Source organism: Patagioenas fasciata, chromosome 2 (genome assembly GCF_037038585.1).
Source record: "Patagioenas fasciata isolate bPatFas1 chromosome 2, bPatFas1.hap1, whole genome shotgun sequence".
NCBI lineage: Eukaryota > Metazoa > Chordata > Aves > Columbiformes > Columbidae > Patagioenas > Patagioenas fasciata.
In genome coordinates, this window is record NC_092521.1 from 106,714,250 (window position 1) to 106,738,750 (window position 24,501).

At 36.9% G+C, this 24,501-nt stretch overlaps 1 protein-coding gene across 11 annotated transcripts in view; it reads left to right on the plus strand.

Annotated features, from left to right (window-relative positions):
- Positions 1-24,501, plus strand: part of TNS3 (tensin 3) — a 228,108-nt gene that overhangs the window by 100,973 nt on the left and 102,634 nt on the right. For 8 of the 11 annotated variants that reach the window (XR_011737653.1, XM_071804682.1, XM_065829952.2 and 5 more), the window contains 10 exons: positions 1,782-1,823; positions 10,180-10,232; positions 11,046-11,217; positions 13,228-13,278; positions 14,489-14,611; positions 16,171-16,235; positions 19,210-19,293; positions 22,527-22,639; positions 23,746-23,806; positions 23,939-24,014. Coding sequence is in view for 10 of the 11 variants with exons in the window: in XM_071804682.1 (XP_071660783.1) it covers positions 1,782-1,823; positions 10,180-10,232; positions 11,046-11,217; positions 13,228-13,278; positions 14,489-14,611; positions 16,171-16,235; positions 19,210-19,293; positions 22,527-22,639; positions 23,746-23,806; positions 23,939-24,014 (840 nt within the window). In the remaining variant the exon portion in view is untranslated. The remainder of the gene's footprint in view (positions 1-1,781; positions 1,824-10,179; positions 10,233-11,045; positions 11,218-13,227; positions 13,279-14,488; positions 14,612-16,170; positions 16,236-19,209; positions 19,294-22,526; positions 22,640-23,745; positions 23,807-23,938; positions 24,015-24,501) is intronic. The other 3 variants (XM_065829953.2, XM_071804680.1, XM_065829954.2) reach the window with 3 other exon arrangements.

Sequence of the window (24,501 nt, forward strand, 5' to 3'; positions counted from 1 at the left end):
TTGTAAAGCTGCATCTCTGGTTCAAAGCATCTTTCCCACAGCAGGTGGTAAAGTCAAATTGTCAGTTGTATCACTGCTGATGTCTGCACGTTGGAGTTGTGTTGATGTATCAGTGTGGCCAAGCAAGTATGCTGCAGTACCCATAATCTGTCATGGGCAGAGACTGGTATTCTTAGTTAGGGCAAACGTTGTGTTCCTGTGCGTGTATGTGCTGCTTTATCTTTATTTTTTATTAACACTTCCCAAGCTGTAAGTTACTGCACAGTCTTGAAGTTGCAGGACAATCCAGCTCTGGTCAGCAATGCAATTCAACAGGAAGAACTAGCTTTTCATTTTATTGTCTGTACCATTTTAAGATGGTCTGGTTGTTTACCAAGAATCAGAAAGCAGTTTCCTGTGACTTTTTACCTCCTTTTTCCTGAAGGTGCCCTCTCCAAATAAGTAAGGTTCAATATCAGTTGCTCTCTTACCTGTCTGTTGGTCCATATGTGGTAGCGTGCCAGTGAAAATTATGTTTCATCATGCACTTCCTTCCCTGCCGTTTTTAGTTTATGCTTTATATATCCAAGATAAATATTGTTTTGCATATGGTTTGCACTTCTCATCCTACACACTTGGGAAGTGTTACAGACCACTGTTTTAGTGTTTTGTTGCAGAGGTGTCTGTATTTCAGTGGTGGATATATTTCGATGATTCCTGTTCTGTATGAAATGTGCATGCAAGATAGATTTTCCAGGTTGTGAAATGATTTTGCATTCCACGGGGTAAAGATGCAGATGGGGTGTAAGCTGTAATGATAATGCTGTTGCTACAGCAGCAATGTAGTTTGCTATAATTTAGCTTTAACATCTTCTGAGCAAAACCTTGTTGATTTTTCCACATAATTTGATATTTCCTTTTGAAACAATATTTAAATGCAGTTGAACATTAGGTATTTCTCTGTGCACAATGGACTCTTGGCAGACTTGCAGAGCAGGGAACACGGACATTTGGTGCAGTCTTAGCCAACTTATAGCACTTAGTTCTAGTGTTACTTGATTTTCTCAGTTTGAGTGTATTTCAAGGTGAAATACTTCTGTTATTCTCCCATTATAATTCCAAATAGTAAAGTCCTTAATCTAGGGTGTTTTCTCTTGAGAAATGCCAAATCTTAACTTTGTTGAAGTCTTAAGCAAACATTTGGAGGGGTTTTTTTTGCACAGGTTTACCACTGTACTTCCCTATTACATTACCGTGATTTTATGCTGGTTGTAGTCATCTATAAAAAAAGCATGTACTGATGGAAGGTTGTCCTTCTGGTGACTCATATTAGATTTTCATAGTACTGGATTGGTTCATTTCTTTTAAAAGGTTTATTTTAAACTTCCACAGGTACAACTTAGCATATTTCAAAGCCTTGAACCAATATTTTAAATGGTGCTTAAAGAAGAACCTAGACAGTTCACTTTATCAGTACCCACACAAGAGAGATTGGGAAAATATGAAAAAGGCAATACATGGTTAACAGCATATATATGCATTTATATTGTAACTTGGAGTATGCATTCTCAGTAGCTGTGTGCTCGCTTGCAAGACCTGAATATACAGGATCGTAATGTAAAATTGGTTTGTTTTCCATATCTGTGTGAAGATAGTTCAGTTATTAATACTGTAGAATGTATGTGTATGTCTTAACTTATTTTATTTGCTGTGTGTGTATATGTTAGGAGGGGAGTTCTTAGTGTATACTTAAACTATCTGAAAAGTTAAAGTCTGTTTTGTTAACTTTTCTCCTTTTGCAGGCTAATAACTCTGAGGCCCTTAAAAATCATGTAACCAGAACTGTAAGTAATTTCATTTTATTTATTTCTTTTTCATTTACTTGGTCTGATTTATTTTCCTGTTTGTGGCTGCTTATTTTTATGAGATCTTCACAAAGCATTCATTGCTATCCATTTTCAAAGCATGCACTTTGGTTTCCATACTCTGTGAAATTAGCCTTTGATTAGGATAATTAGTGGTTTCTTCCCCCCTGACTTTATCCAGGAGCAATGAAAGGAACTCTGTGTTCCTTATTTTTAAGTCAAGCAGAGGAGAAGAGAAATATTAAAATCTTCGTAGACTGACTGTATTCAGAGGAGTTCAGAAATTCAAGAGGTGGTTTTTGGGTTTTTTTTAGTCTTTATTTATTCCGAAACAAATTAAATGCCCCTTTCCAACCCTTTATTATTGTTGTTGGCGTAGTACTACTGGTACAAGTAGTATTAAATACATTTATTGAAGTGTGATGGAACCCAGTCTTCAGTGTTGTAGACACTTCTGCAGGTGAGAAATGTTCAATACTGGTAGTACTTAACGAGGATACTTTTAGCACAGTTTCTGTGAAATGAGTAAGACAAAAAAAAAGAAGAAAAATCTTTGGAGTCCTTCACAGTTACCTTTTATCAGAGATGCCAAGTCTCTTTCATTTCTAAATAAATCGTGGGAGATGCATATAACTAACTCTCTGTCAGTAGGCAACTGTGATGCAGGTATTTGATTCATTGCTGTGAAGATGAAGTTAAGATTTAAAAAGGGGTAGATGGAGGGACTTGCACAATGCATATGATCTTCACCAATTCGTTTTTCAGTTCAAGAGCAGCTCTCTATTGCAATAAATGAGAATCTATTTTACACTCTCATTTTGTGTGCATTACATTTGTTTTGTGATACACGCTGTTCGAGTAAAATTATAATAATTTCTAAGTTGCTAGAATATATTTGATATTGAAAACAGCTAAAATGTCTGGTGACAATGTTGTTTCTCCCTTCACTCTTCCTTAACTAGACAAATTAACTAAAATAAAAAAAATCAGAATAGATTAAATTTATTTGGTTATCTGCATGTGAATAATTGGTTTGGACAGCTGCTCCTAGAGTAACAAATGTGAAGCAAAACAAAGTCATACATTCTGAGGAAAACAATTGCAGATAATTTTCTGTTGTTAGCTGGAAGGTTTTAGGTTCATTGTGTTACATCTGAATACTTCAGAGGGTTTTCTGTTTGTACTGATCGCTTATTACCCAGCCAAAGGTCATATGTTCTGGGTTTTTTTCTGTGCATGGAATAGCTCATGCAGAGCCATTTTGAAGGCAGCCTTAATGACAAGCAGTGCTTCTTCAGCTCTGCCTTTTGTGCTATTATATTTCGCATTGCTTGTTATTAGACCATTAGCAAGTTTGCTGAAATTTTTGGTAGTTACTTTCAATAGACCAGTATACCCCAAGAGCAGAGGGTGGCACGGATGAGGGGTAGGGGTCATTGGGGAATAGAAGAAAATTCCCAGCTGAAGCCCGATAGTAGGAACAGATATTCCTGTTTGGAAAAGAGAGGAGGTGTAAAGCTGCAAGGCTGGGGGATTGCCGAGGAAGTGCTGGCTGCAGGCAGCAGGGCTGGATGCAGCCACTGCCCAGCTGAGGCTTTTGCAGCTATGGTTCTGTGACCTGTGTAACTGCAGTGCACACCCCATCTGCATAGTGCTAATGGGAACTGCGTTCCTCGTCTTTCTGCCTTCTATTCCTCATAAATTTCTACTGTCCTTGTTCTCTTTTTGATTATTAACCAAATTGGAAGAGACTGGTTTGACCTGCCTGACCCCTTTTTAGATTTCTTCTCCCTTCTTCTCTCTCGTGATACATCTGGTCCAGGAAAGAAAAGCTCTCTTGCTTTTTCCTAGCAATGTGACTGCTAAAGGAATATTTCTATTATCAGTCCTTATTGCTTTATAGGAAAGCTGTGTAAACATCAACAAAGAGAGTTTGGCTTGAATTTTCTGCAGTATTCCCCTCTGCCACCACATATTTTGTTTCCACTGTGGACATCACTATCTTTTTACAGAGTTAGAAGTAGATCGCATACATACGGGAACTTTGCATTAGGTACTATTGAGTCATGCTATACAGGACCTCTACAGAGCCTCATAACCTGGTAGATGTGAATCAATGCAGAAACCTTTATGCTCTGCTGTGTCTGTTGTGCTTTATTACATTGTGGATAGAATTAATTTAGGAAGGTGTTTCATAGCTCTGGAGTAATCATGAAAGTATGTTACAACCAGAGCTGGAGCACATGTATTATTTTAGTCAGTTCAGGTAAACTCCTTACCTAACACTTAACATGGTAATACTTAAATATGGACTTTGTATGTTTCCTCGGGCCATTTGAGTGTTGATTTGACTCTAACTCACCCAGGCAGGTGTGCTGGAGACAGCATCAAACAGTGCTGGTTAAGGCCAGGTGCTTGCCTTCCAAAGCTCTGTGTGAAGTCCTAGTCTTGATGCATTGTAGAACCAAGGCTTCAGTTATATTATTGTTCTACAGATGTGAATGTGTTTATCTGTAAAATTGTATATTAAGTAAAAAACCATTTGTGCCTCATTCTCACTTGAACATGGCCTTTACATGCATTCAGTATTCTCTCCTAAAGAGCCCTTAGTAGCAAAAATTTTCTACGTGCCTTCTCTGTTATGAATTTCATTTTTTAAAACGGATGAATAGAAGACCCAGCTTTAGTATGAACTTTCAGTTTGTGAGCAGTGTTGCTTTTCTGAATCTGAGTTAGAAGATGATCTTCCTGCCTGTGTTAGTTCCTTGTTGCCCTGGCAGTTTGGTAGGTAGAACACCATATCCAAGTGCCCCACAAACTCAAGCTGGATTAGTACCCTACAGTTAATTTCTTTAAAGGAGCCTGACATGTCTTGGCCGAAGTGTTAGAGGGAAGAATCACGGGAGCAGCTTTGGTAGCAGCTAAGAGTGAGGATTGTTTTTGGCAGGAGGAAAGCAAGGTGGGATTTATACCTTTGGCAGACGCTGCTACTTGCAAGGGGCACATTTGTCTGGACGCTTGCTTTTATACTGCATGGGGGAACAGATTGTTATTTTTACAGAACAAAAATAAAATGTACAGCCAAATAAATTGTTGTTTGCAGAAGTAATAATTATAAATCTCTTCTGCAGAGTCAACTCAAAAAATATTTTTTAGTAATTTTTTAATATTTACTGCAGGAATAGATACACAGTAACATAGAAACATTTGTATTCACAAGACATGAATCTTTTTCCACATTAACAATAATTTGAAAGCCAGAAGCCAAAAGATTATGCAAATTTTGGTTCTCATCCAAGACATCCAAATGTGTTTCACTGTAGCTTCTGAAAGCAACTACTGTGTCAGTAGGAATGATCATGGTGGAGCAGTTTAGTTCATTGTCCTTGTCTTTTCTGCAGTACCGCAGATTGAACTGCTACATTATGCCTTAGAATAGGTTAGAGGATTTCTTCAGATTCCTATCCGTGGCTTGGGGGATGAAAATACCATCACAAATTTGGTTAAAAAGCATTCAGGGCTCCTGCTGATCAGTCTCTTTATTCATATTCTGATTTGTGGTTGTTTGAATAGTGAACAATTATGTGGAAAAAGGTTTCATAAGCTAATTAAAAGCTGTGTAAAATGCATTTAATTTTAGGACAGATTGTCTTTTCAAGTTTTCTGATGCTTACATCAACATTAAAATAGGCATAAACAAAATATTTATATTCAAAGTAGATCCATGACATTATTTCTAAATATGACCTGATACCTTTAAGTCACAGATTACTCATTGATTTACTTTTCAGGTAGTTGTAGTTTCTGTTCATTGATCCTTGCGCTTGTTAGTGCTCCCATTCAAGGCGCACAGGAGCGAAATGCATGTCAGATCCTGGAGCCATGAGTCTTCAGCAGTGCTGTTCCTCAGAGGAGTGTATAGTTCATGGACAGCTGTCTCAGCTACTTAAAACAACCCAGTCCTTGCAATCAGTAGTTCTTATATTCTGCTGAGATCGCTTTCAAGCAGATATTGTATTATTATATTATAGTTCAATGCCAGGAACACTGCCTTGGTAAAGGCTACTGAATGTTTTTTCATTTGATGTCCTTAGCCTGCCTTTGATTCTAGTCTCAGAAGGTGTAAGTCATTATCTCACCTGGTATTTCTAAGCACATGTGTGACCTATATGTCTAGTTTTACTTTGGTATTGGAAACCAGTGGTTTACATACTAGGTTTTTCATTTCTGCCCCTACCCCCTTGAGCTGTCATATAAAGATCAGTGAATCAGTGTACTGACAAAAACCAAATGAAGTTATCTGGGGCAAAACTGATTTCCTTTCACCCTTTGTGCCTTCTGTGATCTTTCTGGTCACTGAAGCTGTACTACAGAGGGCTGTAGTCTGTGAAAGGTGTAAGCCTACTAGTTGTAACCCAAGTTCCCGTATTTAGAACTTGGAACATTTGAGGATGATCATCTTGATGAGAGACACAGGGCTTTCTTACAAATATGATATTTTTTTTTTTTTTTTTTACATGTATTATTTTTGACTAGATTGTGCCCATTTCTTTCCTTGAGAGGCAACCTTTTGTCATAGGTGAGGGGATGCAGGCTTAACAGAAAGGTTATTTCTTATTCCTTCTGTGTCTGAACTGGTACCTGTCTTGTCTACTTCCTATGCTGTAAATGACAACAGGCTGTGCTGGGAAACTTACCTTCTAGTGACTGTCTTAACCTGGTGAAAATGATGTGAAATTAAATATGGGCCTATTTCTGCATCACACCTAAGCTGTACTGGACTCTGGGTTGGCCTCATTGGAAGACTGCATTTTTAAGAAAGCTGGGATTGCAAACTCCGCAGTGTGCCCAGGACTAGGTGCAGGAGCCAAAGGTGGTAAAAAATCAGTAAGGACTACGTCAAAGGAAAAGGGCAGTGATGCAGTACTTTGGATGCAATGGGTGTGCTCAGTAATATCATTCTGTGGCTGGAGAGAAGACAGTTGTCTTTTGAGAAGCAGTTGCTTCCCCCTGCTGGCTTTCATACAGCTGTAGCTAAATTTGTCTGACCAGAAGGCTCTTTGCACTTGTTTGCATAGCAATAACTTTTATGTGTTATTGTTTGGGATTTATTGGTCTGAGATATAGAAATTCCTTAAAACTGAATGAATAGGTAAATGTGAGGTCTTTTTTTCAGAACTCTGCTCATTGCCAGGCAGTCTCAGGGGAACAGGAATCGTAGGGAGAAGCTCAAAGAAGAGTAATCTCAGGGTGGTCTGTCGTGCTGGCAACGAATCAAGCACTAGTTCCTCTGACCCTATCCTAGTTACAGCTCTAAATTTTTAGCCAGGTGTCATTGAACACCCCATTTTAAGCCATTATTTTTCGTTCGCCTTCATCTTCTCTACTGCTATGGGTTGACAGGAAATGAAAATCTTATTTAGTTATGCAAGATTTTCTGTGTCATTGTCCATCCTGGGAGATGACAGATGGTATTTGCTGTCTTGGAAGATTAGACAAATGCTTTGCCATTATCTTTCCAGTGTGCAGCAAGACAGAAAATAGTGGGCTTTTTTTTCACTTGGATGGAGATGGTTTGCCTTTGTGAATAGGCTGAACTGTGCTGTTGAGTCTTGTGCTTGATGAGAGTCATATTCTGCTGGTAGGTGTGTGTGACTTGGTCCAGAATGAAGAAAAATACCTTCTTATCAGAGAAATGACCCTAAAACTACACAGAAATGGGGGGGAAAGGGGGAGGAAGAGGGAAGAGAGGAAGTCACAGAAATTAAAGGTTGGTTTTATTTGACTATTAAACCTGAATTCAGGCAGAACCATTTTAAGATAGGGCTCATGTTTATAGAGTGCCTGTTGTGAGAAATTGTGTAACAGCGTCTTCATGTGTCAGAGAACATGTTGTAGGGGTGTATGCATGTATGATGTTTCATCAAAGCTTAAAAAGCTTTTTCAGTAACAATTTTGCCTCTGTAGTAAGTGATGTATTGTATTTGTGTTGGAGTTAACTAAATATTTTAGCTGTGAAGGTAGAAGTTAGTGGTGTAGTCATTGATAATTAGTAAACAAAACAAATAGTAAAAAGAAAAGCTGATGGAAAGAAAGAATGCATCCCTAGCTACAAGATAATTAAGCCATGGAAGAGAGGAAGAAGTGACTGTAATCTAATGGACATGAAGAAAACCAGAGGTGTGTCCTCGATTGTTGGTCCATTTACCAACAAGTCATTGACTGTAGTCAACATGTAATGCACAAGGTGATCTTGACCTTATGAAGGCTTAAGTAAAATTTAGTAGCTTGGTGAACCATACATAGGCAGTGGGAGGTATCATGGTCTGAATCAAAGTATCTTTTGAAGATGGTAGAGTTCTGTTGATTTTGGGGACCTATTCTGAACTCATATAAAAGTGTACCCATAATGACAGACTGAAGAGTGTTGCAAGTATTGCAGAGTATTCAAGACTATGCAGTGAAATGTGATACCCAGATGAGGTTGCAGAAGAAGGGTTCTTTTAAACTGATACATTTTATATGTGCAACTGATCAGCTAGAGTTTTAAACTGTATTGTAGGTGCTTAAAGAAAATTTATTTTCGGATAGCACTGGTGATTTAAGTTTTGAGTTGTACCTGCTGTTGAATAGTGCACTTTGAGAGGATTATCCATTTTTGTACACAGAGCAGTAATGGGTATACTGTACTGTGCATTTCAGTAGGTGACACAGCATGCATACAGTAAATACATATCTCACTAATATTGATCACATGCTTATATGCTGCATGCTGCTAGGTTATATGTTAGTTCACATGCTACAGCAATGTGCAGTAGAGAATGATTTTATGACTTTTCATCTTCCTCTGGTAAGAAAACAAGTGACAGATTATTTAGGTTACATGGAGGTTTAATCATAAAATGTATTAAATAAATGGTGGAAGTACTCCCTAAGCAATGGATACATCTGTGTAACCAACAGAGTCCAAGGAAGTCAAGGGAGAGGCACGTTCTGCTAATTACTTCATAGTTATCAAAACAGAATAAAACATGCGAAAAGCTTTGTCTTTGGTTTCAGTTATTAGTTATTTACTTGTTTTGGCACTCATGTTGTATTGTCTACAGCCTTTAAAATCCTAAGAAAGGAATAAGTAAAAAAGCTGAAAGTACCATTAAGTTTCCTCATTTTCTGTTGTATAAGTAAAGACAGAAGCTATTGGAACTGGGACCAGTCACTTAGGTGAGGTGCACCTTGTACCATCAGATGTGCTTTAAAATTTGACAGAACAGCTCATTTCCAGAAATTGTGGAAGGAAACGTGCCACTTGCATGCTCGTATGTGTCCTAGCTGTTCCCAAATTTTTATATACAGTATCTCTGTTTGGAAAGATCTAAGGCCTCTTGCATTTGAACACAATTTATTTTGTTTGGGAATATTTGTCATGTGTATAGCCAAAGCAGACAGGGTTTATCAGGTTTCCAGCTCTTATACATCCTTCAAGTAAGCTTTTCTGTGCATTTTTCTGTATAGCATGTATAAATTCAGGGCAGGAATACTCTCTTACAGATTTACTGATGGATGGTATGATATTAAACTTCTGATTGTCCGTATAAAATCATATATCTAAATATAAAGTAAATATTGTAATTTATTTTTATTTAGTGTTAGTATAGTAATAGCTGTCTTCTAAAAATCTATCCTGGAAGGAAGGGATACTGCTCCCTCTAGATGTCTCTGTTTGTATTACGTACAGAGAGCTTGAGTGACTATCATGCTGGAGCTTCATTCTTAGAAAGCTAAAATTAAGTGAGAAAAAAAATCTATTGCTAAGGTTCATGGGGGAGAACATTTTGATGCTTTTTAGTATATAGTTACTATTACTGAACAAGCAGAACTACAAAAGACACACACTGAATTCTTGTAAAGCAAAACCATTGGAGCTCAGGCTTCTCTTCAAAGTCCCAAGACTCTGACACTGGAATAAACTGAGTATATTTTTCAGTTTTGTCATAAGAGAATCATTTGAGAGGAACTTACTTTGCAGGTTTATATAGAAATTCAAGCTACATCTTCTCAGAATGCCATAGAATGTTTTCTCTAATCTTAATACGGTTACCAAGAAAAGTACAAAAGATAACCAGTCCTCCTCAGGCAGTAGTGAGTTGGAAAAGGTAGCAGTGAGTCTGTATGAATAGCTGGCCATATTCTGGCTATAACTGTTTGCAGTCAAAACATAGTGTTGATACTCTCTTATCCTATTGTTGGTATAGTTTTCCCCAGTATGGACTTAATAAATGATGAAAAAAGACAGGAACAAGGTATGGGATTGACTGCTCTTCTTTCTTTATTCCAGGGTTCCAGCAGTACTTCGAAGAACTTGCCTTTCAGTTGTGACAAAGGATCGAGGCAAGTATTTCTTTAATATTTTGTGTAGTAGTGTCATGTAATGCTGTGATGGGTTTGGGTTTTCTTTCTGGTCATGATTTCTGTGAGTTCAGACTTCTGCAAGAGATGTCCTGCTGTGCAAGGACCATTTTTTAGAATCTCCATCTGAGAAAACAACTGGGTGTATTTGCTGAGCATACTTTTAACTTGATGACTGTAGTCTTCTGATTATTCTATTAAGAAGGACAAGGTAAGGTACCTGTTAGTACCCTCAACCTGGAAAAATAGAAGTTAGAGTAAACAGTGTCTTTAGACTAACCTGTGAGATTAATTGCATTACATTTACGTCTGTTGCAGTTTGGTGACTGGTTTTGGACTGCAATGTTACTCAGAGTAGATTTCAAGGTGGTATCCATCTGCAATGTTTTACAGATCACTGGTGAATCTACCAATTTGTAAAGCATTTGCAGAATTCTACAGAAATAGATGTGTGCAGAAATAAGTACCCTTATGTTTTCTATTTAACTCCCAAATTTGTTGCACTAGTGCTTGTCAAAGTTGCTTGTATTCATTTTACTGCTTTTGGTGTTATTGGTTGCAGAGATTTTTTCACTACAGTTTTGATGTGAAGAACTGATGTTTGGCGAACTCCGTTTGTGTATTAAACTGAAGAATGTGAACTCTGTAGGCATTTAATAGATTGTAATTGTAATGAATAGGTTGGAAACATCAGATGCTTTACTGTATGAGTCCAAGTTGTAGTTTCTTCTCATTAATATGCTATGTTTGTTCTTGTCTGCTTTGCTCTGACTGCCACATCTAATTTCTTCACAGAAGTGCAGAATTTGATCACATTATGGAGGAAGGCTATGAACTTGACCTCACTTACATCACAGAGCGGATCATTGCCGTATCGTTTCCTGCTAGCTGTTCTGAGGAAACTTACCTCCGCAATCTACAAGATGTGACCCGAATGCTCAAATCCAAACATGGAGATAATTACTTGGTATGTGTAGCATCAGTCTTTTGTGATACATCATCTGTCCTGCAGGAAGACCACTTGCATGTCCACATATACAATTATAAACTTGAAGTCACTCATCTAAAGTCACTTTGGTCTACCTTTACAGCTTTGTAAGCAAGAGCAAGACTTTTCAGTAGCGTTTTAAGCTGTTAAGCAAGTACAGATGTTAAAAGCATTTTTCTGCCAGTCAGCACTGCAGTCTCTGTTGTGATAGCGCATACCCAGATGTTGTAGAGTAATTGCTCTGACTGTTTTCATTGTCCAAAGCATGCTTTTGAAAGATACACACCTTGCAATGTGGAGTGCTTTTTTTTTTTCCTAGCAGCCAGCTACCTCTGGGTCCTCAGCTGGGTATCTGATGGTCTCTCACCATCATGTCTTGGCTGTCTCTACTGCATATTGTAAAACAACATACAGAAGTAGGGCTCTTTCTCATTAACTTGATTTAAATGCATTTTTTCCTGCTTTTTAGTTCTATAGGAAATCAAGCTGTAAGCAAATCTATAATGAGCTCTGTGTGCAGATTATTTATTTTTAAATTATGACACAAACTGTTAATCTCCTGTGCTTTTTTCTGGCTAGTGCATGTAAAGCATATGGCGTGTATTGTCTTAGTTTGTTCTGTGACGGTGAATTTAAAACAGGGCCAATGTTTTATTTACTTTTTTCTTCTACTCTCTTGTTAGTTACCACGTATAAACTACTAAAATCAAATCCATGGCTTCAGGAGCATGAATTTGACTCACAGTGGAAATTAGTTTCTGGAGAGATTCCACCTAACGATTTAAATACATATTTAAATACATTATAATTTGCTCACAAACCCAGGTGTCATAGATGCATTATGAACTAGCTGTTGTTCTCAGGATGTACTTGTAATACTTTGTAATGTGGTCTGATGCCCTCAACATGCTGCCTTCCTACCAGTGGCTTCCCTTCCATCAGGTGCTGGTAGTTTGTAAGGTGCCAGATAGTAACAGTTTGAAGATAAACTGTATGTAAAACTTTACTAATTCAAATTCACTTGTTCTCAGTGGTCTTTCCCGTGCAACAGCAGTGCTTTTGTTATTTGTGAAATAAACTTGTAGTCTCAGTCCAGTTAAATCTCACTAATGCCTGTTTGTATTACAAAAATCTGGTATATGGTAAGTCTTGTTTAAGGTGCCCTCTTTCTAAGTGGGATTGCAGTCAGTTTCTCTTGCAAAGTTTAGATCTGTTGGGTTTCTTGGTTTTGTCTTAGTTTTATTTATATTCTAATGAATACTTTGGAAATCGGCTGGCTTGATCAAAATAAGGTTTGATGCCATCTGTCCCAAGTATGCAAATTTGCAAGTTAACCTGGCAAATGACAACCAGGTTGTATATCCGGAGAGCTTATTTTTAAACTGTCTTATGTTTCTCATGTTTCAAAGAGCCCTTCAGTCTGCTGAAGAGGCACATGTATAGCAGCCTTTACGTTAATTTAGCAGTCCATTTAACTGCTCATTATTAAACACTAAGTGTATGATAATTTACTGTCTAACAGTAACAGAAGACTTGGAAGATCTCACAGGCTAAGCTGTAGTTAAATAGCTATGCTGTATCTTCCCTGTGAAGTTTTGACAGAACAATGTTTTCTTGCCAGGCACTCAAGTTCAAATATTTGAGACCCTACTAAACTTTTCTTTGTTAATTCTTATGTCTTGCAGTTACTTTGCACGGTGCCGAGATATCTCAGTGTATTTCTGACTAAAAACCATCTGAAGTAAATAAAATGTAGCAGAATGTTAGTTGCCCTTTTTCAAAATGTGTATTTAGTTCCATTGTGTAATAACTGAATGCCTAGAATACATTTGCTGTTGCTACCTGACTTCAAATGTTAATTTAGTTTAGTAAAACAGTAGGCAAACCTGAAGCCTTACCACTGTAGTTTCTTGTAATTATCAAGTGTTTCAAATACAACTGTTAACTAAATTTGAAAGACTTGATGATTTTTTTTTTCTTTCTGAACAGGTGTTAAACCTCTCAGAAAAGAGATATGACCTTGCCAAGCTTAACCCAAAGGTATTGGTTAACTTCCATAACATGCCTTTCTTTCTAGTGTTAAATACAATATAAATGGCCTGATAACCACTGAAGCTGTGCAAACATATACAGAGTAAGAGAACAACATTCGGAAGATGATAGAAAATCCCACATGCATCCCTTTTGTTTTTCCCAAGTTCCATGTTGTGTCTCTTAGGTCTGTGCTTTGTGTAGCTGTTTCTGTTGTATTCTTAGAATTTGCACACAGTGCCCAAAGCCCATCGGGACTACTGAAAAATACCTGTTGAGTGATATAAATTTTACTCAAGTACACTTTTATTGTGCAGTAACACGATGCTAGGAGTTACATACTGCAATGTACAGTCTTACACTTGAAGCTAGCGAACTTGATTCGGAAGTAGACTTCCCTTTTGTACTACCTTCTCATAGTTGCTTCTCTGCACAATAGAGACCTAAAGAAGGGAGCTGTTGATGCCTGTGTTTTGTTTTTCCTTACCACTTGCTGTATTTGTTGTAAAAAATGATATGCAGGTACTTTTCACCAGCTATTGTAAGACCAGAGTAGCACAGATGTATACTTACAGCAGTAGATTTGCAGGGATATACACTACTTGAAGGAAAACATTAAAAGAACTCTTAATTTTGACCTTTTAAATGTTTTATTGATCATGAAGGGTTTAAGTTGTTCATGGTTACAGTTTTTGTTAGGATTGACTATATGCATATAATACAGTGACTAAGTTGAACAGAAAATATGAACCAAACTTGGAGATGTTAAATCTGTTGCACGGGAAGGAAATAAATTGCAAATTAAATAAAAACAAACACGAAATACTGAACCAGGCCAGTTAACATTCTTAGGTCTAATTTTGACCTTCTAAATATTTTACCATTATAAAATACCTGAATTTCTAATTGAAGATTCTTTAGGAAGTCAAGCTTCAGAAATGTTGTCACTTGTGAATGGTTGGTGTGTTTTGGTAAGAGTTGTTTGTTTGTTTGTTTCTATAAAAGTCGTAGTATCTTTCAAAAAACAAACAAATCTCTTATTCCACTTAAGAAAACTGTATGGATATTTTAGTTACATCATGGCATTTGAATGGCATCATTATATGGCATTGGAAAAAAATACGGAGATTCTTCTCTGCCAGAGTTATTTGAAGCCAGATTTTAATATGAAGGGTTAGGATCAAGGTGTTTCTTTTGACTGTTACTTGTTTAATTGCAGATTATGGATGTGGGGTGGCCTGATCTCCATGCTCCGCCTCTTGATAAGGTGTGCACCATCTGCAAGGCTATGGAGTCATGGCTGAACAATGATCCTCAACATGTGGTGGTGATTCATTGCAGAGTAAGTAACCTTTGTGTATACATATTGTCTATCTGTTTGTATTAATTTCCAAAATATTGTCCTTTATTCTTCCTCATATAAAAAAAAGTGGGACAGATCTTCAGTTGATTTAAATAAGCTTAAATCCACTGACCTTGCATGCTTGTTATATACAGAGTGCTTTGAACAGATGGACCCAATTTCAAAGCAGTAGTGATTTCAAAATGGATCTGTCTTTTTTAAAAACCCTGTATTGCTTTTCATGATAACTAAGCTTCTAGCCTCTGCTCTGGGTATAGCGTGTAGTAATATTAATTCACTTCCTTCAAAAGTCATTGCTACTCCCGTGAGCATATTTAGAAGCTTGAAGTTTTTCCAGCTCAGTAGCAAACTCGTTGGAAGCTCTTTATGTTCTGTGACATTTTGTTGTGGGCTAAGGATAGGTAACATATTACAAATCATCCCTTTAGACTGTTGTATGGTTGTAGGGTATGAGGGCATTGAGTACCTCCTGGATACTTCTGACAGGTTCTAATTGCTAGTGTCAGTGCACTGCCTTACAGCAAAGTTACCATTGTGCAGTGTCACTTCTTGCTTACTCACTATGAAGAGGGATAAAGAGAAACCTTAATTAAATACAGATAAAATGAATTCAAAACTGAGTTGGTAGCTGTGCGGGTGACATCAAAACAAATCTGCCTCTGTATCCCTGACAGATGTTACTCTACATGGAATGAGGGTGATAATGGGACCAAAACTTCAAGTCATGTTGTATAGTCCCCAGTCCTGAACTGCTTGCAGGCAGAATGCCATGATTGTATGAAACTCTATTGAATTCTTACTAGTTGCAGGACTGCAGCCAGGAAAATGGCCCATACATGGGAAAAAGTATTCCTAGGTATTTTGTATACAAATTGTTAATGCATGCTGCTGATTAATGCCTTTCAGTAATGACTTTAAAAGTTTGCAACCATGAAGACAGATACAGCTACTTGTATCAGCTGAGAGACTGAAATTGTTTTCAAATCTGTGGCAATTACCACTTGGTAAATTGTACTGAATTTATGTAATGTAAATTACTTAACAAGATTTTGGAACATTTTAAAATTGTATCTGTGTAAGTAGTAGTTGTTATAAATCTCAGGTGCTTGGGAGTTAAAAATGCCCAAACCTGTCAGAAACTCATATGCTTTCCACAATTGGTATTTTATAGCCTTTTTTTGGCAGAATCTAGACTTGTCTTGAATCATCTCTGGAAAAAAAAAAGTAATATAAAATTAGAATAATTGATACAATGTTTATACTAGTGGTCAGGACTTTTTTCTTTTTTTTTATAATTTCCTCTCAGCCAGTAAGACTTGACAGGCATGCACATGGAAATCCTACTTGGTGTTTGTCAATTGTTGGCCAGCTTGCATAGACAGACAAGCTGCTGCTCATCATTGTCACAACCCGGGAGATGCTTGAGCAAAGGGACTCTCTGAATCTCCAGTCTTCAGGTTTTGTTTATTATGGGTCTTAAATAAAATAATGCCCAATAATGTAATAAATAAGTTATCATTCCCTTTTTCCTAATACAGGGAGGAAAAGGAAGAATAGGCGTAGTCATATCATCATATATGCATTTCACCAATGTTTCTGCAAGGTAAGTTGTAGATAATGCATATTCTGGTTTTTTTACCGTTAAGGAAACGTGACAAAAATATGCCTTTCAATTGTAGTACTGTTTGTCAACTTACTGTTTCTCACGTTTTCTTCCCAAAGAATCTTGGAGCATGTCTTAAAACAGCCTGCTTTCATGGCCGAGTTTTCTTGTGGTCCTGCTTTCAGCAGGAGGTTGTACTAGGTGACACCCTAAGGTCCCTTCTAATCTGAGATATTAAATGGTTCTGTGGGAAAATTCTCTAAAGAATCTTTTGAGATAAATGAAGAATTGTGTGAGAAACCATTTAGATATAATACCACTATCTTCATTCTGTTATACCCATCTATTTGCCACATCCATCAAGTTGCCTCTCTTGAGTCAGTGAGAAACTATTCCTGAAGTAGTTAAGGAACACAGTTTTAGAATCTGAAATCGGTATTTGAACAGGGAATTCCAAGATGCTGATCAAAGTGCAGAATGCAGTTTAAGAAATAATCTAGACTTTATCTTGCAGTCTGATTACTTGGTTTTAATTGTTTCTTTTAGAATGCTCAAATTATGAAATGACAATTGACAATTTATGTCAACAAAGATAAATTTTGATAAATGGTCTCAAAAGGATGAAATGTGTTTTGTTTTGGATTTTTGTTTGGTTTCTAATAAAATTGTTTTCATTTGGTCTCTTTTGTATAAACACATATATAAATCTATTGAAATTAAAATGTACTGTGTAGAGGCCATGGTTAAATCCAGTTTGGTTCTGAATTCACACCAGTCTGTCAGTAACAGATTTGATCCAATACTGTAGTGGATGAAGTGCTGAATCACTATAGGCTGATAGCAAATTACTCATGGATTTCAGTAAAACTAGCATCTCAGAAAATAATCTGTGTTCTCTCTGCTAAGCCTGATCAACAGGTGATTGTAGGCTGAGAAATTAAGTGCACTATGCACATCAATATGTGCTGAAAAAAATAAATACATGTATCTTCAAGTAGTAATTGGAACAGTGCCAGAATTTTATAATATTTTATTGCGACGTATTGTGAATGACAAAATACGTCAAGTGAGGATAGTACAGTACTGTGTTTTGACTCAGTGTCGCAATATTATGTCATCCTTAAAGGTGGTACCTGGCTATAAATATGTTTAAGTAATGCCATACAGAACAACATCTGGATGTGATTGTGAAGCCCAGTGATGAAAGGTGTCTTCTTTTACCCTAAACAAATTCAGGATTCCTCTGGGAGGAGAGAGTTTAGAAGTCTGACTTTAAATTTCTGGATATCTGTCAGCTCCTATCAAAAACTTTTTTTTTAATGTACGAATGAGGTTGGGCAAGTTTCACAGCTAGGCTTTGTATATCCCTAGCATTATCAAGACTCGTAAATGGTACATGGAAACCTCACAGAAGCAGAAATTACCACAGGTGCTGCTGTTGAAGGTGCCAGCTGCTGTGTCAGGAACAGCACTCAGAAAACATTAGTAATGTTATTTAGCATGAACGTCCTCAATAGTCTGCAAGCACATGGCAAAAAAATCTAGTCTTCGTTGAAAAACCTTATGATGCAAACCTCTTTTGGTTAAATGTTATAAATACCTGTTTTTCTCATTTAGACAGAATAAGGTGACATCAAATTTAATGAGGACAAACAGAGCTTTTTGTGATAGTTGATAAACTGTGTTTTAACCAGTACTAGCAGTCTTTGGCAAGATGAGTGAGTTGCCTAAATTCTGGGTGGTAGTGTGGGTGAAAATGTGTGAAGATGGGCTGGGTAAAGAACAGAGTGTTTGGGTTGAGGATATTTGGAGCACAAAGTATGTAATCTTTAACATCCATAAAGAGAAGGCATGACTTTACAGCCTGATCCAGCACCCTGTCAAGACAATCAGTAACTGATTAATATTTGGAAAAGATATAAATTCCATTTTTAACCTGACATGCATATTATACTTTTTTTTTTCCTCAGAACTTGTTCAGGTAGAACTAGAAGTAGAATTTAGGATTTGAGATTCCGGCATCTAATTATTTTGAAACTTCTGCTCTTTTTTTATGTCCCAGTGTTAATTAACACTATCAACTACATCTGTTAAGAGACACACTGTTTTTTTTCTGTATGGATGTGACAGAATCAGCATATATTGTTACTTACCATATGTGATTAACAGCATTCTTACTAATTTTTGGCGCTTCTATTTCTTTTTTTCTGTACCCTCTTGCTTTCCTCTGCACAGATACAGAAGACTCACATCAGAGCCATTCTGGATAAAAAAATGGAAGAAAATGTATTTTACTGAATATGTTGCTCCTTAATTCTGCATTTGAAGAGTTTGTGGTTGTCTCATTGAACACATTTATTTTTCAAAGATTAACACTTTTACTCGAAACATTCTCTCTGATCATGGCTCAGGGCACAGGAAACAAAAGACAGAATTAATTATTTGACTGCTTAAATGGTCCTCTAGCCCAGCATCCCTTGTACCTCATATACTGTACTGCAATCAGAGATGGGCAGTGGTTTTCATCTCAATAATGTTGCTGCTTCCTTTTTAAAAAGAGAATAAGTTTGTATTTCACAGAGAGAACTCCCCCGTGGCACTTTTGGGAAATTATGGCAAGTATCCTTCTTTTGCAGCCTGACCTGCTTGGCTTTGCTAAAATTTATTTCATTATGACTTTGACATATTCACATTGGAAGTACACAGTCCAGTTAATTGAATAAGGGAGTAGCTACTTTGCCTCAGGAAGGAGACTACCTTAAGGTGTTGAATGAGAAGGCATCAGTGGAAAAACATTCTTGTCTGACCTGTAAGCGCTAGAGTTACTAGTTAGGTGCTTCTTTCTTTTCTTTTTGCTTGCTTTTCTGTGCTTTTTCCTTCCAGATATTTTGGCATATTTCAAGCAGTAACCTGGTGAATCTCCAAGATAATCCTGAGCTGAAATAACATGGTATTTGTGTCTCTGTTTTAACAGTGCTGATCAGGCTCTAGATAGATTTGCTATGAAGAAATTCTTTGATGATAAAGTTTCAGCTTTAATGCAGCCATCCCAAAGAAGGTATTTTATTTATTTCTAATTTATACCGATAAGAAGTGTCATCATTATCTTCTGCCCTCATCTCTTGTTCCCCCCCTGCTATGTGAAGACTGCTTCAGAAGATCCTCCAGTGATTTCTGAACTCTCAGCACTTTATCTTATATTAATATTCCTTGATTGATGAGATCTCTCTTTCAGTTAATGCACATAACTCATGATAGATAAGACCTTTTGTATTACACTGTTATCTACATGTATTCTTACTGCATTGTTTGTTAACAAAAAGAGATGTCACAATCTGTTTCTCAGTTGCTCCAATTCATTTTTCTGTGGCATGAATGTTGTGTATGGAATGTGTGTTGATTAGTGTACAATAAAGATCCTATTACCACTTGTTTGGAGGATTATGCCTCTGCCCTATGTCCATGCTAGTAAATTAAAGCATGCATTATTTATTCAGTCTGTCTGAATGTCCTGCCTTTTCAGTCTGTCTGCATAATAAGGTTGAGTTAGGACTCTAAGTAAGCAGTTTGGAAAGTGAAAAGTTTTGCGGTTCATATTTACCTCATTCAGTGACACATAATGAAGGATTCATTACCAATAGAGACTGATATCCATCAGACAAGTAATTGTGGTACAGGTGAATCTTAGTTTGGAAACATAAAATATCACCTGGATTTGATTTAATTAGTTACTGTTCTTTTTGGTCTTAATCACTGTGTATATGATAAGTTTTTTGGAAGCTGTTAAAAGGATAAGGCTGTGCTAGTAGTTTAACTAGAAAATAAGTAGTAACAGTGAGCATAAGGCATTTAGGTTCTGTTAATCTCTAAATAAGAAAAACTTTTCTGTTACTTCTTGAACCCATTTGGTGCCCTGCACCTCTCTTTTTCACTTGAAAAGTAGTAACACAGCATTCTGTTGGTTTTGGTTGTGTTCGGTTTTGTGTGTTGTTGGGTTTGTTTGTTTGTCCAGTCTTATGCTTGCATATATTGCATTTTAATAGGGATTTGAGAGTGGCACCCCCCAGACAGAGAGGGGTGCACTGTAGGAGCAAAAGAAAATAGATGTTCTTAATCTCCCCATGGAGAAGCATTATGGACCAGGTGTATTTCCACGAGTGGCTGGGACCCTTACAGCAGTGTCTGTGACTTGTGCAGGTTTTACATCCATGTTGACAGAAAGCTTCAGTAGCTACTAGCCTAGGTGATCTGTACGTGAGCCCTAAAGGCTACAGATGAAATAGGTGTAAATGGTGGCATCTAGCTTTCCTACCCTCCTCAAGGACACTTGCTTAATTCTTCTGGGGGTGGGGGCATGAAGGGAGGCTCAGTTCATCTCCTGACTGATGGAATTAGCATCTTTGCTCAGCAGCACTGAGCTTGAGCTGCTCTTAGCGTCTGCCAGACATATGTATACACAGGTGCTTCAGAGTGTCACTCCCCGTGAGAAACAGAGGAGGTTTTCCAAACCATTTGTCAGAATCATTCTCCTCCTGAACCTGGCCTTTCCTACCTTTGCCTGGCCTGGCAGTGGCTACTAATCCAATTGCACAGAAAGGAAAACCAAGTTTGTAATATCTGTGGGTAATTTTATAATCCTTTTTTGATTCAATTTTGATCAATTAGTGGCCTGAATCACCTTTTTAATGTGCTTTTCCTCTGAAGCCATTCTTGAATAATTAATTAGCAATGTCCTTGTACAAATCCAGTTCATGTATAAGCAGGTATAATATAGGTGAGTATCAAAATGATAAAACTTGAAAATACACCTATTTTTTTTTTTTTTTAAACTTTTCCTCCAAGTTTTGTCCAGAAAAAATAAATTGTGGCCTTAAAGTGCTTCAGTTCTGAAAATATCACTGCTGGTTGGATGCTGTAGCAGTGGAAAGAAAAGCAACTATAGACCACATCTCCTGTTTTGAATCCATTCTGACAATACTTTAAATAAATACTTTATTCTTAGATAAGCCTTTGAAGGTTTGCCTGAATAAGAAGTACAGATACAGACCTTTCATGTTTATAAATGTTCTCAGAAATCATCATGATAAATCTTCGGACATGATTCTCAAAAATAAGCCAACTGCCTATAAGTCTCTTAAGTGCAGTATCTTGAGAAAGACATTCAAAATTCAGTTGAATTTTTTGAATAATTAAAAACAGATAGTGGTAGAAAGAAGATGTTCAGACTGAGAGATGACTGACATAGTGTTTTACCGCACTGTTTTTTTGTCACATCTATGTGAAAACTTGTAAATGTGCACTTTTGATGTACCAGATATTTTCAGAAAGACTGAAGGAGGAAACCAAAAAGTAAAGTTGTCTTAACATTTCAAAATAAAGTGAGCTTTGCTAGCTGTCTGTAAAATGAAACCTATTTGAAACCGCCATGGTCCCCTGTGATGGTTTACAGGAGTAAGTAAAGCTGTCATTGTTGGACAGGATATCTTTAGTTGTGCTGTTAGCAGGTGCCTGGAGTAAGGGATGAGATCGGTGCATGAAGTGGGGGAACAAGGTGGTTTTCTTCTTTTTTTTTTTTGTGCATTCCTGAGACTGAAGTTAAATGAAGGTTCTGTCATGGGCATGGAAGAAAAAGGGACTCAAAGCCATTGGAAAAATTAAAGGGGACTGATGTCCCTTGTTTATTTAAGCAGATAGAAGGAATTTGTTTAACACACACTGCAGTGATATTCATTTGCATTTCCTTGCTCATGAGCTTGTGACCAAACCATGTTAAATAGCAGAAATATAATGATTTTCATCTTTCTATGGTAGTTTTACTCTGTTTAGTGCTAAGTGAGATCACTTCTCATGTTATTTGTGTGTATTGGCCTTAGATAAGATTTCTGACAAGGGAGCATCTTGCTCTTGTTTCAGTGAAGTGCACTTCACTGTAAATGGAGTGGAACCCATGTCAGGCTGCTATGGAAGCTAATGGAGACCTTCACTTGCAGCCTGGGATGTGTACCAAGATGATTTACTTTACTATCGCTGCTACTTCCTTTCTTATTTAGTGATGTAACTAACTAAAATGAAGACATCAACAACAGCAATGTGACAGACATGGATTTAATTAAGTGGTAAATTAAGTGTCTTTTCATGCTATTTTGTGAAGATTAGTCTTTTGGAGTTATGTGTAATGTCACAATGCTATTCACTACCCATAGCCTAGAAATAGTGATGTGTAAAGGATGTATTTCCCTGATAGGTTGCATTACTGTTTTTATTTAATTCGGATAAATTTTATGTTTTTAGATACGTGCAATTCTTAAGTGGACTTCTCTCTGGATCTGTAAAAATGAATGCAGCTCCTCTTTTCCTGCACTATGTTATCCTTCATGGCATCCCAAGCTTTGATGCTGGGGCAGGTAAATTACCTACCTTTTCCTATACAAGTGTAGGCTCACAGTATTGTTTTGTTTTGGGGCTTTCTAGAAAACCTGCATGAACCTCAAAGTAGAGTTGATGTTCCTTGATATCAGTTCAAATATTCCATATAAAGGAGACAGTAGAAGAGAAATACCCTAAGAGTAAAAATTACAGCAGGTGAAATAAAATTCTTGTCCTTTGTAAAATGAAAAGTTGATGCTATTAATGACTGCCTAGTTTCTGAACAGTTGTGATCCCAATCCCTGCAAATGAGCTGAGAGGCTGGTCAAGTTTCGCAGTCATTTCCTCCTTGTTTAGGAAAAAAACATAAATATAATCTGTGTTCTGTTTTGAGATGGGATTTTCTGTAGAAAAGCCATTTGGGTATGGTGCACTTCTAAGGTGTTCTGCTATAATAACTGACTTTAAAATTAAAGTGCTAAACAATATTGTGCTAGAGCATGGTAAAGTTGTATAACTATTTTCTTGTCGTCCAAGAGCACCTGTCTTTGAAATGTTATCAGGATAATTTGCAATCCTCCATTGTCATTGTTTAGTCTGATTTTATTTCTAAAATAACTGTATAATAATACAGTTATAATACAAGATATTGTTTGTAGAAAGAAGTTTAAGGGACTTGCTAGGTTAGGAAAAAACTGTAGATCAGATATTTTGTTTCATTTTGAAAATGCTTTTTACTGTGTTTTGGGGTTTGGTTTTGTCTGTTTTGTTTTGGTCACTCTCTTTCCTAAGTAGTTTTGTTTTCCTGCAGAAAACATGGGAGGGAAGGAAGACAGACATCTATAAGGAGCAAAGTGTTCCTTCTTTCTTTGATTACTGAATTCCTTTGAAATCCCCTCCTCCCTAACTCAGAACTAGTCTGAAGATTTGGAAAAAGTAGCTTTTTCATAAAATATAATCAAATATTCTTTTGAGGGAAAATTACTCTTTCAAAGCCAGTTTTGCTTTGAAGGATATCTTGATGGTCAACATGCCACTTGTGTGCCACTTCACTCAGTCTGGATGTGCATGAAGCTTTCTAGTTGTGATATTCAGTTAAAGGAAAATACTTACAAAATAGTCTTTTCTGTTTACTTCTTTTCAGCTTTCCGCCCTTTTCTGAAGTTGTACCAGGCTATGCAACCAGTTTATACATCTGGAATATAGTAAGTCATAAGCATTTTGCTTTATGTTTGAAATCAGGTTTAATTCTCATAATTGCAGAAGTACATAGTAGATTTTTTGGTTTTTTGTTTCTTTAAACCATAAATTTTATTTTTTGTTTCTCTCCTATTAAGTAGTGTAGGACCAGAAAATCAGACCCGAATCTGCATTGCTATAGACCCTGCCCAGCTTTTGAAGGGAGATATTATGGTAAGCTAATTGTATGGAATGTAAATCTAGTACTGTGCCATTTAGACCTGATTTGTGTTCTTGTAAAAAAATTAAATTGAACAAATGGTTGCAGACATACTGCAGAACGGGTTATTAAGTTAATTTAGTCATCATTCTTGAGTTTTATAGGAATCAGAATTCCTGTAAAACTCAAACCAGAATATTTTAAGAGCTGAAACAATTGCTCTCCGCATTCCCATTTCATAGCATCACCAAGTGCTGTAAGGCCAGTATCGCTATTTTCTTTACAAAAATTGCTTCAGGGAGTGTTTGTAACTTGCCATTAAAATACCCTTGTCCTGTAACTTGGCAGACATGCACAGTCATAAAACTATATGCTATAAAGAAAGCACCTAACTAATTCTAAATTGTTTTGGGATTCAAAAAGGTGTGATACCAAAGAAAAGCTTTTGTATTCTACAAGTGCAATTCATTATTTAGAAAGTAATTTATACACACTAATATA